Source organism: Sebastes fasciatus, chromosome 11 (genome assembly GCF_043250625.1).
Source record: "Sebastes fasciatus isolate fSebFas1 chromosome 11, fSebFas1.pri, whole genome shotgun sequence".
NCBI classification, from domain to species: Eukaryota; Metazoa; Chordata; class Actinopteri; order Perciformes; family Sebastidae; genus Sebastes; species Sebastes fasciatus.
Window position 1 is genome coordinate 6,575,796 of NC_133805.1, and position 14,135 is coordinate 6,589,930.

Sequence of the window (14,135 nt, forward strand, 5' to 3'; positions counted from 1 at the left end):
GGGGCTCCAAATTGTAATCATGCCTAGAGCCGGCCCTGTGCTGTGAGATTTAGCTGTGTCTGAGCTATTTCATTAGATAATTTCATTAATATTTTTGTTATATTTGTATTTATTTGTATAGACACTAGGGGCACTAGGCACCAGACCAGGCACCTGTTAGGTGAAATGATGACGGTAGCAGGTGTGTCAATGGTCAGGTGATGCATCAGGAAGAGACATTAACAGAGCAAGAGAGGCAGCATGATGGATGTATTGTTTGCTCTTGAACTGGAAATTCAAATCAACCTAAACATGGATCTTGCCTGGACATTTGTCTCCTTAACATGCCTGAGTACAACCCGATTTAAATAGTGCATCAGTGGCCTTTTCATGTAAGTTTTTATTTATTTTTTAAGAGACCAAATTTTTGACAAATATTCACAACAAGCTGCTTGGTTGCTTTTTCTTCAGTTTTAATTGGCTTTTGTTGAACATCTTGGGAATTAAGTCTCTGTCATTAACGCAGCAGTGGGTAGAATTGGAGCAAATATGATTTTAAAAAAAAGTTATTGTTATAAAACGGTCATTTTATCCTGACAGTAGTGCATGAGACAGTCTGAATAATCTGAAAAAAATCATGTGCCTCTGTGTCCTCTGGTGCTCCTAACGGCATCTGCAAGATTTCACAGACCGGAGGAAAATAACCAATCAGAGCCGAGCTGGAGCCTTGCCGTCTCTGAGCAGCTGTCAATCACTCGCAAACTCCAATCAAACGGTCAAACTAGGCAGTGCTGATCAAATATGAATCAATATTCTGTTACTTTAATGCCTATTTCTCGCCTCAAATGTTTTCAGAAACATCTTGTAGTGCACCGTTTAGCTGTAAAATGAGAAAGTTTGTGACCCGGCAGCCATGTGGAGATCAGTTGAGGAAATACCAAGCACCGCCCACCAGCCGGACAACAGCCAATAGGAACGCTCTCTCTCTGAAATGGCTTGTGATTGGTCAAAGTCTCCCGTCACGGGCTAGATTATTTAAAGCTTGAAAGCAGAGCCATGAGGAGGTGCAGAAATCTAGTTATCTCTCAGAACACTTGTACTACAATGGGCTGAAAGGTTATTATGGATTATTTTGCCCAATGATGCCAAAAACATTCTGCCTACTGAAATTTTAAGTCTGTCATTAACTTTAAAACAAACAAATCCAGCTTTTTTGCATGGACTCTTGCCTACAACGTCTCCTTTAAAGTTGTCAAGTGCCAATTCAAAATCATCTGCCCTTTCTTTGTGCTGCAGTGGCACTAAACACTGACAGTGCGTGTTTTACATTCAGCATGAGCATCTATCCCCACATCAATTAGGCAATTATGCATTCACCCAGTCGAGTGTCCACCCAATCCCAGAGGTCAGGCAAACTACTAAAGATGCTCAGTTGGTGTTGCTTTGGAGATGATATGCAAATGTGTATGAGTGTTGAATTAGACATGATGATGCTTTTACTGATGGGAGCCACACATAAGATGAGATAAGATAAGATGAACCTTTACTAATCCCCGGAGGGAAATTCAGGTGTCAAAGCAGCAACATCAGCCAACATCAGCAAACAGTGAAACACAGGAGAGGTAAAGGTATACAAAAATTATAAAAACAATAATAGAGATATAAAAGATACAGAGTGAATGGGTGAACATAGTGTGTACAGTCCGTCAATAAATAAATGTAGTATGTACATATGTGCAGTCTATAAAGTGGTATATAGGATGTATAGTGTAAAGTAAATGTAAAGTGCGCCAGTGGTTAGAGTCCAAGATGGTTGCAGATAGTGCATGTTTAAAGGTAGATAGTGCATGTTTAAAGGCAGATAGTGCATGTTTAAAGGTAGATAGTGCATGTTTAAAGGTAGATAGTGCATGTTAAAAGGCAGATAGTGCATGTTTAAAGGCAGATAGTGCATGTTTAAAGGCAGATTGTGCATGTTTAAAGGCAGATATTGCATGTTTAAAGGCAGATAGTGCATGTTTAAAAGGCAGATAGTGCATGTTTAAACATAGATAGTGCATGTTTAAAGGCAGATAGTGCATGTTTAAACATAGATAGTGCATGTTTAAAAGGCAGATAGTGCATGTTTAAAGGCAGATAGTGCATGTTTAAACGTAGATAGTGCATGTTTAAAGGCAGATAGTGCATGTTTAAAGGTAGATAAATCATGTTTAAATGTAGATAGTGCGTGTTTAAAGGCAGATAGTGCATGTTTAAACGTAGATAGTGCGTGTTTAAAGGCAGATAGTGCGTGTTTAAAGGCAGATAGTGCATGTTTAAAGGCAGATAGTGCATGTTTAAAGGCAGATAGTGCATGTTTAAAGGCAGATCGTGCATGTTTAAAGGTAGATAGTGCATGTTTAAAGGCAGATAGTGCGTGTTTAAGGTAGATAGTGCATGTTAAAAGGCAGATAGTGCATGTTTAAAGGCAGATAGTGCATGTTTAAAGGCAGATCGTGCGTGTTTAAGGTAGATAGTGCATGTTAAAAGGCAGATAGTGCATGTTTAAAGGCAGATAGTGCATGTTTAAAGGCAGATGGTGCATGTTTAAAGGTAGATGGTGCATGTTTAAAGGCAGATAGTGCATGTTTAAAGGCAGATAGTGCGTGTTTAAGGTAGATAGTGCATGTTAAAAGGCAGATAGTGCATGTTTAAAGGCAGATAGTGCATGTTTAAAGGTAGATGGTGCATGTTTAAAGGTAGATAGTGCATGTTTAAAGGCAGATAGTGCGTGTTTAAGGTAGATAGTGCATGTTAAAAGGCAGATAGTGCATGTTTAAAGGCAGATAGTGCATGTTTAAAGGCAGATGGTGCATGTTTAAAGGTAGATGGTGCATGTTTAAAGGCAGATAGTGCATGTTTAAAGGCAGATAGTGCGTGTTTAAGGTAGATAGTGCATGTTAAAAGGCAGATAGTGCATGTTTAAAGTTCTTAAAGTCCTAATAGTTGTCATGTAGGGCATTCTGGGTCATGTTGGTAATCTATGCCTATAGCCATTAGAGCCATTTGGACAGTTTATCGATCAATTACAGTAAAAAGGGTCAACAGCATTCAAACAGTCAATGTTGCAACAAAAAAAAAGCATGTGATTGATCATATGTGAGCAACAAGGAGCGTTTGTTTGCCACACAGCGAGAGCCCGCCGGTGCATCACACACACCGCCCCTCACACTCACTGCTTCTCTCCTCCGAGCAGCCAGAGAGAGAGAGAGAGAGAGAGAGAGAGAGAGAAACACACCGAGGAGGAGGAGGCGAGAGAGAGGAAACGGAGCTGTGGAGATGTCGAGCATCAACATGGAGCCGAGACTACCGCTGCTGCTGCTGCTGTTACCGGGGCTCTCCTGGTTCCTCTTGGCCGTCCTAACACCAACCGTCCTCGGTCTGCACGGAGACGACGACCCGGGCCAGGACACCGAGTGTAAGATGAAGAGCGTCACCGTGTCTGCGCTGCCGTTTCTGCGGGAGAACGACCTGAGCATCATGCACAGTCCGTCGGCCTCCGAGCCCAAGCTGCTCTTCTCCGTCAGGAACGACTTCCCCGGAGACGTGGTGGTGGTGGACGACCTGGAGAACACCGAGCTGCCTTTCTTCGTCTTAGGTGAGAGGTTTGGTTCATTAAACCGCCAAATAGAGCAGATTAAAACCCTCCATTCACTCTTTATTGTTATTATTACACCCGAGCATCTATTAGCTTATAGGCCTGGCTTCATATTATGTTATCACTGCTTTTAAAAAAACATTATAGGCTATAAATGAATGCTATTAGCTGCGTTTAATATGTCACAGTCAATGGTTGCTTATTAGTTTAACGCCTGCTATTGAAGCTATTATAGTGAGATACATGTTATTGCAAAAGAATAGGCCTCATAGCATCTTTATGCTAGGAAAGTTGTATTATTCCCCCTTTAATTACTAGCTATTAATGCATTTATATTGTAAGAGGAGCGTCTCTGTCATGCTTTGCCCTGTATTTATCCTCCATAATGTTATAACTTAACACACGTGGCTCGGTGAGCTACATGTGTTGGAAACTACTCTGCTTAGCTAGTCAACAAACTACTGTCACTTTAGTGCAACTTTTACAGTGATGTTTTTTATGCTGTTATGTGGTCACTTTGTGTTGTCAGTGTGGTGCATGTTTTGAAATTAATTACAAACCTGATAGTTCTGGCTCTGTTGTTAGTTTTCAGGCTTTTATAAAAGCAAATTTTAAAGAAGTTTAGACCAAACTAAGTCTACTTCAGCTGGGTATTAAGCTGGATATGTTTTATAACAGGGAGTTTGGCAGAAGAAGGTGGCAAAAAGTTTGCATTGTGGAAGTTAGCTGGCCGCTGTCCATGGTGCTGAATGACCTCTGCTGCTGTCACAATGAGTGGCTTTGAGTGGTTTTGCAATATAGCATGATTTTATTTTATTATTATAAGACATCATTATTTAGAAAATAAAGGAAAGTCAAAAGCAGAAACCAGAGTAGCATTATACTTTACAAATAATGCTAAACAAGTAAACCATCCTGACAAAAGTAGCCAACTTATAAGCATTAAAATGCAACAGCCATTCAATTGTGTCATCATCTGAGCACATTTCTGGATTTTGAACAGACATTTCATTTAAAATAGAAGTTTTTAACTCATAATAGTATGTATATATTGTAAGAGGAGCGTCTCTGTCATGCTTTGCTCTGTATTTATTCTCCCTAATGTTATAGCTTAAACAAACGTGGCTCAGTGAGCTGCATGTGTTGGAAACTACTCTGCTCAGCTAGACAGCAAACTAGCAACCAAACTACTGTCACTTTAGTGCAACTTTTAGGCTGGTGTTTTTCTGTTGTTTTGGGGTCACTTTGTGTGGTCAGTGTCTTGTATGTTTTGTAGTTAATTACAAACTCGAGAGTTCACACTTTGTTGTTAGTTTTCAGGCTTTTATAAAAGCAAATTTTAATGAAGTTTAGACCAAACTAAGTCTACCTCAACTGGACGTTAAGCTATGTTTTATAACAGGGAGTTTGGCAGAAGAAGGTGGCAAAAAGTTTGCATTGTGGAAGTTAGCTGGCCGCTGTCCATGGTGCTGAATGGCCTCTGCTGCTGCTGCTGCTGTCAGCACTGAGACACACTGAGTGGCTCTGTGGTTTGCAATATAACAATATTGTGTCAGGCATAAATAATATGCCCAGCCAAAATGGGCTTATAAGACACCATTATTTATAAAATAAAGAAAAGACAAAGGATGTAGCAGTATACATTACACATAATTCTAAACAAATCAACCATCCTGACGTTTTTTCCAAGCTTGAAAAACAAAAAACAAAATATATTTTTTCATTTAATTTAATTTAAAGGTCCCATATTGTGTTCATTTTCAGGTACATACTTGTATTTTATGTTTCTACTAGAACATATTTACAGGCTTTAATCTTCATAAAACCCTTTATTTTCCTCATACCGTCTGCCTGAATATGCCTGTATTTACCCTCTGTCTGAAACGCTTGGTTTTAGCGCATTTCAACAGAATTGCAGCGGAATTGCGTTGCTATAGGCAACAGCTTTGGGTATATGTTTACTTCCTGTCAGCTGATGTCATTCATATACACTGCCACAGGAAATAAACTGGGACACATTTAGAATATTTATGTTTAAAACTGTGAAATGGTCTAGATATAAAACCGTTTTATATCTATGGTCTCATTTGTGACATCACAAATGGAGAGAAATCCTGACAGCTTGTTTCAAAGACACAGTTTCTGAATATGGACTGTGTGTATTTTTCTGTGGTGTGAGCCTTTCAATACTTTCACAGTACTTATAAAGCACTTAAACCTGCTTCATAACATAAAAGCCATGAAAATCTTGCTATTTACAATATGGAACCTTTTAAAATAGAAGTTCTTAACTCATAATAGTATGGACAATACAAAAGAAAATGTGATTCATTTTCAACTTCTCCGAACTCACATACTTCACACAGCCTGTTGTCCTCCTGGATGTTTTTTAAATCTACCGACTTCAAGGGCAAGAGGAAGGATTCCTGTTCTTAACTGTGCAACTAAAGACCTTTGACTCCTTGATAAGTTTGCTAGAACTTAAGATTCGGTGCCATAATTGTGCTTGATTTGAATATTATGCTTGTAATTTTTATCATATTGTTATGTTTTAGTTCACAAAAACGTGGACTCAAATGCAGCACACAAAACGAGAGTTTTAAAGGTAGAACAAAAAGAATATTTATTTTCCACACGGGTTCCAGGTTGTGGAGGAGCCGAGTTCAGGAGTGAGCAGGCTGGTTGAAGCAGCCACAGCTGGCAGGTGACAGACCTGAGCACAGAGCAAAAAAAAACACGAGATAAGTCCAAAATCCAAAAACGAGCATTTAACAAAGTCAAGAATAATTTCACTAGGGTAAGAGAGTCTGAGTACGTCTAATACCACTGAGGGCGACGGAACGATCTGGCGATGATTGGTAGGAAAACCGGGGTAGATATACTGCAGAGGTGTGTGTTGATTTGGTGATTGTTCACAGCTGCTCCAGCCGAACCCGCCCAGAGGAGGAGGAGGAGGAGGAAGGCCACACCTCCCGACACACTGACAAAACTAGACAAACCAGGGGAAAACACACAAGAGACAAAAGGACAGGGAAACATAGGAAACAAAAGGAACCCCTAGACTAAAGGTAGTGATAACATGACACATATATATGCCCAGTTTTGTCAACTGTGTGTCTTTGGATGTCTGTGTGAGGATTTAGTGTTGTTACCGATGGCTCTGGGCCCAAATGTACATTTATTTTTTAGTATTCTATTGGCCCAAGTCAGCTACAAAGCACAGCAGGTATGTGAACGGGTGTGTTTTTGATTGTTAAATCTACTGAGGCGTTTCATCCGCCTGTGTCTCTTTGTTGTCACTTTTCAAAGCAGTTGCCTGTTTGAATTGTCTTTTCATACATGCATTTTCCATGGATATTGTAGTTTTCTCTCTGTGGTGCCTTTTTTATTTGTGCCAGATGTACATAATATGCAATTTTGCACTGTGTTGTGAAGAAATAGGCTACAGTTAAACATCAAGAGAAATACAGCATGCCCAACCATACATATAGACTTCAAGATATCACTAATCAGGTAACTATCAGTATCATTTCCTTTTACCTTTGTCAGCACATAGTAAAAGACTGATAGGAAACAAGAAAAGTGAGAGAAAGAAGTGTTATGTGCAAAAAAAGGGTCTCTGGCTGGATTTGAAATGATCACACATCCAGTATCTTCATCCCTTAGACCATTAGACCAGGGGTTTCCAAACTTTTTGCGACTAGGGACCCCTTACAGGGGAGAAAGTTTTCCATTGACCCCCTCATAGGCTAATCGTAACACCGATTAAACATATGCTACTGCCATTTGTACTCTTAGATGCCATTGGAACTATTTGTATTCTAAAACTTTTCAACCTAAACACTTCAGACCTGTTTGATAGTGATAAACAGAAACACATTTCAATTTGAATCATGTTAAGATAAGATGAGATAATCCTTTATTAGTCCCACAGAGGAGAAAGTTGCAATGTTACTAAATGTTTCTCTACTTATATGCTTTTAAAAAGAGGGTGATTTTATTCTAATTGCATTTGGACTCAACTTGACAGCATTTCTAGCCTACAGTTCAAGGAACTGATCTCGTGAGCTAGTTGTTGTTGACAGTTCATCAGACCATCTGAAGTGTTATGTACAGAAAACTGAAAATTGTTATGAATCATCACCCTTGTGAGACACAAGTAGGACTGGGTATCGTTTGAAAGCTTCAGTATCTAATATGTGATACTTGAGTTTGTACTGATACTAAAGCAAATATTTTTTGGATGCCTTAGTTTTCACCCATTTTTCATTTATCAAAAATATGCCCAATAAGACGACGATGTGACAAAAGACTAGTTTCATTCTGGCCTGTTTTAAGTATGAACATTAATTAGCAGCAGCTGCTATGACCTGCTGCCGGCAATGTTTGTCACTTTAACCTTTTTCTACCCTGGTCTTTGCTAATGAGGGAAAGAGATGAGAGATTTAATAGCAGATTTGGTAGCATCTGAGCTTAGATTATGAATTAATTAAATTAATATATATGGACCTTTTTCCGAGCTCCATTCGCCAGAGTTTGCTCGCTCGCTGCATGCTAGGAAAGGGTTTAACACTCCTACAATTTTGTTGAATAATCCATTAGTTAATTTAATCAACAGATCTGTAAAGCTGAGTTTCTCCACAAAGAATTACAGAAAAGCACCTCTTTAAATCTTGTGTTTACCAGAGATTTGCTCATAAGTTTCTTGGAAATAAGTTATTCAGCATTGAAAAAAATCATTAAAAAAACAATTAATGCAACCCTAGATGCTGCACACATTTAGTTTGGTAATCCAAAAGTATAGAGGTTCAATACCAAGCCCTAGACAGGAGAAACGGTCAGCCTTAAACGTAAGAAAGGGAGGTTCAACAGAGAAGGTCCTGGCAGAAGTATCCAGGAGTAGACACTGGAGAAGTATCACTTATTACATGTCTTGCAAACATGAATTACTTATTTGCCACTGTCACAATAAATACATTCAGTTGTATTTGTCAGTACTTCAGAAAGTACTGCAGCATATATTATATATGTTTATTTTTGTGTCTGTTTTAATTAACGGATGTGGATTTTGGGAATAGTCCTATGATGCTCCCTAAATGATGTTTGCAGTATTATTGAGTGTTTACGCCATGAGACCGCGGTGAGATGTTTGAATAGTTTGAATAGTTCATTTAAAGGGCTAATTTAGACAACAGTTAATTCATTATGGAGTGGAGGGAAATAAGCTGAGGCTAACGCACAGCGCTACGGATCTCTCAGGACAGGCGTTGCATACTAATGAGTCTGAATTTGTGTCTGACATTTCCTTACGTAGCATTCTACTCCGGGACGGAAAACTTTTTAATGAAAATTCACACCGGGGAGCCCGACACAATTCCACATTCGCGTAGCAAGTAGCGTTGCTTCTTCCCGAGCAGCTGCAGCCTTTTTGTTTGTTTATATTTCTTTTGTTTGTCCCTTGATTTCCTTTTCTGTTTAACAAAACCTCTTTTGTGAAATAAGGGATGGCAGCTTTGAATTACAAACCAGAACTTTCTCTTTTTGTATATATGTCTTCTCGGGAAACAAAATCAATTTACGTTAACATTGTGCGGCTGTATCGATAACGAGCAGTAATTACATTTAAACCAGTGTTTCAGGACCGCTCTGATAAGATGCCTGCTGAATGCTGTTTGTGTAAGCGCTAAACTCTTTCTAGCTGCTGTTGAGGATCCAGTTGTCGTCGCCTCACACTTGAGTCTGCCTTGTTATTAATGTAGTATATGGTTCTTCTCAGTGTATTTGTATGTCCCTTTACCAGTATACATGGTGTATGGGACATTATGCCAGGTCCTGGCATCTGTGTGTCTGAGTGTTCACCATAGACTGTATATAACAAGTGGACGTAGTCACCGTGACGTCACCCATTGGTTTGTGGACGGCCGTTTTGAAGCCTCGAGTTTGGCATTTTGGCCGTCGCCATCTTGGTATTTCATCTTTTGCAGTCACACACTGTGACAGGGTTAAAATTGAAAGACGAATACCCAGACAATTCTTAGACTGGACAACGCAGTGGTAGCGACCTGTCAATCACAAGGTAGCCATGCCCTAAAGCATCCCCTGCTTTATGGTGTATTTGACTCTAAATGGGACCATAATTTACTAAATGAACATCATGCTGTATTGAAGAAGACTTGAAACTAGCGATTGAGACTATAAACTCATTTTTACAATGTTTACTGAGGTAATAAATCAAGTGAAAAGTAGGCTCATTTTCTCATAGACTTCTATACAATCAGACTTCCAGACTTCAGACAATCCAGCCCCCTGTTTTGGATCACTAGGGTTCTTAAGTAAATCATAGGCTGTTTTGTTTGCTTTGCCCTAACCAATCGGTAGCGAAGGACTCATCCGCCCCTCAAGGATTGCCCGATTGCCTAGGGCAAGTAAAATGCCACGTTGGGCTAATAAATCGAGAAACTCACTTGCGTGATCGGGGCAAGTGGTAAAAAACAATCAAATGCATATTTTTTTCCAGAGCTGATGATGGAAGTAGCTAAAGAGTGAGCGAGGGCTCGACATTAATGCTTGCCCACTTGCCCGGGGCAGGTAAATTCTGTGTTCAGGCAAGTGAAATGCCTCATGCAATTACGCAATCTTTATTAGGGACGCCTTAATTGATCGGCCGCCGATCATTATTGACCGATATTCAGTTAAAATATGCAACTTTGGGCAAGTACATTTCTGACCCACTTGCCGGACTGGGCACGGGGCAAATATACCAGGACTAAGAGGCAATTTCACATAAATGATTTCAAAAGCTTGGTTCTGATTTTGACCAAAAACAAACACCTCCTGAATTGTAGCTAACTGCTCAGGGATCATTTCCAACATCAACTTGATGGCTTAATCAAACTGTTTTGTTTTATGTGTAAGGCGGTGGGTTGCAGTCAGTTAAGCATATGTGCTCATTGAAGAAGTAGTTGCAAATGAGGGAAGATTTTGTTTTTTTTATGTCATTGTGTCCTAAGGAAACTAAAAGCATTACCTGAGTAGAGCAAGGCAACACAGTCTTCCTTCCAACGGGCTGTTTATTGCTCCCGACACTCTACAACAGATCCGTCAGTCAATAAAAACATAGAACTTAACCATAATGTGCTCAAAGTGCTTCGTCCCTGCCTTAATGTTCCTTCATGTGCACATAGTTTTTGTAGTTATGTTGGAGCAGCATTTACATAGTTTGCATTCCAATTGTAACAGGTGGCAAAAGGTATCAAAACATCCATAGAAAGCTCTCGAAAAGCTGCAGCACAATTCGCTTCATTGTCCAACCATATGCTTAGTATACATATGCTACGCAAACATATTGTTTACTGCTTTGTTTGTGTATTCAGTCATATTTTGGAGCAAAATATCAGTGTTTGGAACATACAGGATGGAGAATATTCATGGGAAGTGCAGAAGTAAACGCTTTAAGGGGTGATTTCAGAAGTTTCTGTGGACATTTTAATACTTTCTTGTGTAACTGACAGAAATTCAGCCTCCTTTCAACTCTACAGGCGAGGACTGTTTGATAGTAAAAAGACGGAGCATCACTTTATGCAGACTTTGACTTAAGATCCTGACCACTTCAATCAGTTTGATATACAGCACTATAGCTTATCACACAGTACCCCTCTCACCGGCAGCAGAGTCCCCCCGTCCTCATCCGTGTCTCATCAAGACACCTCATCCTGAGCTAACCCCACAGTAATTATCTGAGTGTTTGAAGACCTCAGAGAGACAGAGATCAGAAACTTTTAGGGGATGGTCTCAATGTTCTAGTTAAAGGCGGAACCATAAAGCTGTATTTTTGGGTGCAGAAAAAGGGAATCTTGTTATGAGGCCTGCTGAGATTCTTTTATTTTCCTTTGCCCATCAACCTCTTTGAAGTAACATAATTTAAAGAGTATATCTGGTTTTAAATGTGCCTGCATGTGTGCGTGGTGGGTTGGGGTTGCAATTTAAATTCCACATTTTTTCCCACCTTTTTGCAGTGGGTCTCATTTTTCTCGCCAAATTGCTTCTCTGTGAAGCAGCTAAGAAGCAATTTGAAAAGGGGGAGATTCTGTGACTGACAGTAAATTTTCAGCTGCAGGACTGCAGCCACTCGTTAGTGTCAGAGAAGCCCGGCCGCGTTATTAGAAATTTACCCTTTTGGTGTTGTGCCATAAATTGTGCGGGAGGTGAGGTAATAAAGTCGCCCTCTGGGACAGACTCGAGCTGTATTTGCTCTGGCAGTGATTTGCACATCTGGGCTTGGAAGGTAGTCAGCCCTTAACTGCCTCCCATTCAAATCAGCTAGTTCCTGGAACAATCATTTGGCTGGTACAATTCAGATCCATTCCAGAGAAAGTTTTTCACACTGCATGGCTTTAAACTCCACCGGCGCTCCTACTCCACATGCCACCTTTTGAGTCCTGAGTGCAGTGTTCACATTTTCAGCCTACAGCACAGCTGAGAGGACTTCTAGACCTGCATGTTGTGTCACCTTGTTAGTGTTGGTATGCAGTGTGAATGTCATTGACAATCCTGTGAATAATCCCCAAATAGCTGTGGGTTAATCCATGGGTAACATGGTAATAGGTGTGCACGTTCAATATCGTTCAATATAGCGATGACGATATGACTTTGCGATAAATATACAAATAATGAAGTGTGCATATTAGCTATACTTATGTCAGCCTGGTTGTCTTTGAACTCAGAACCGGATTGGAATTGAATATTTTGAATATAAGAAGGCTAAATGTTGTTTCTAGAGCAGCAACAGTAATCATTGCAACAGCAAAGTCACCATATAAGCTCATTAATATCTCACTGGAAACAATATCTCAGTGGAGTGTTTTATCCTTCAGTGTAGTCTTTATATTTTTACCGTGTGGTGTCAAACAAGTGAGCTCATTGTTGTTGTGAGATTGATTATCGTAGCTCCAGTTTTGTTCCAGTTTTCAGAAGCTTCTGGCGAGGGTAAAATGTAAAAGTAGGCAGTCAAGACAAGGTTGTACAGAGGAGTGCTTCTTAGATGCTTCCCTGTCGTGATTATCCAATCAGCACGGCCCGCACGATGTCCTCCTCTATTTTTTATTGATCAGCTTTGTTAACGGGTAGGTCAATAGGTCAAGCTGAATTCTAAGACAAATGCTCTGTTGCACTAACAGGCTGTATATTTTCAATTCAAACAGGTCATTGCAGTTTGAATATTGAATTTCTTCCCACGTTCAAACTGGCAGCATTTCCAACCTTCGGTGATTAACGGGTTAGGAACCAGAATATATTAAAATTTCTTCTACACAAAATGATGTGTTTTGGATTATTATTGGATAGTTTAACCTCTTTATGCCTCTAAAAATGAAAAAAGTATGAATTTGTTTAATTGTATACGGTTCCATTTCCAACACTATTCTTTTTTTTTTAATCTTGCCGCTGACTGCTGCTCTTGCCTAGACTGTTCACAATGAATGAAGACAGAGGATTAAGTCAGTGATTTTAATTTGTTGTTAGAGATCATTTTAAAATACATCCACTTTTTTGAATTACGACCTAAACTCCTATTATAACGCTGAAAGCTTAGCGTGCAAATGGAAGATGAAATTCTGTTCTTTCAGTTCAAATCTGTTCATTTAACACTTCAGTACTTTTCAGTTCTCCACATGAAAACAGAGCATTGGTTCCCAACCCGGGGTTCAGCCAGGATTTGTTTGCTCTGAGGTTGTCAAAATTAGATTTGCACATGTATAACTAAAATCACAATAACACATTAATAAAAAACATAAATTTTTTTGCTACTAAATAATCCGCATTCATTTAAACCCGGTATTTGTGCACATTTGCAGATAAAGATCAGGCTACACTAATATTATTAGTATTACACTTGTAGAATTAGATTCCAGTGGTGGCTGCGTAGCATTATTTCTGATTCGTGTGATCCAGACATTTCCAATAACTCCAGAGCATTGTTAAGTCCTAAAGTCAAAATTAATTGAAAAAAAAGATAGATGTAATCATTTCCAAAATTCATAACGTGTTTTTATTGAACAAAATATTCTGGTTGAGTTCATATTTGTTGTTGTTTAGCATTTCAAAAACAACATTTTCACTGTGGTCAAAAACCTATTTGCTGTCCCGCTTGCACCATAAATTACATTTATTTAACCACAATAAAGTCTATTTCAGCTCTAACACTGTTATAGTAAATTAATTAAGTTGTTACAAAAAAAAAGATCATATTATGTATCTGCATTCGCTTGGCGAATCCGTCATCACTTTATTTAGGTTGATGAAATTGACGAGTTATATTCATTTAAGAAAGTAAATGTCCCATATTATGCTCATTTTCAGGTTCATACTTGTATTTTGTGTTTCTAATAGAACATGTTTACATTCTGTAGTGTTAAAAAAAAACTTTATTTTCCTCATACTGTCGGCCTGCATATGGCTGTATTTACCTTCTGTCTTAAACGCTCCGTTTTAGCGCATTTCGACGGAATTGCAACAGGATTGC

At 39.2% G+C, this 14,135-nt stretch overlaps 1 protein-coding gene across 6 annotated transcripts in view; it reads left to right on the plus strand.

The window, feature by feature from the left end:
- The first annotated feature begins 237 nt into the window (after window positions 1–237).
- astn1 (astrotactin 1) overlaps window positions 238–14,135 on the plus strand; it is a 418,066-nt gene continuing 404,168 nt past the window's right edge. For 2 of the 6 annotated variants that reach the window (XM_074650206.1, XM_074650209.1), the window contains exon 1: window positions 3,176–3,616. In XM_074650206.1, the coding sequence (XP_074506307.1) occupies window positions 3,298–3,616 (319 nt within the window). In that variant the 5' untranslated portion in view covers window positions 3,176–3,297. Of the gene's footprint in view, window positions 372–3,175; window positions 3,617–14,135 lie in introns of those variants that run through there. The other 4 variants (XM_074650205.1, XM_074650208.1, XM_074650207.1 and 1 more) reach the window with 4 other exon arrangements.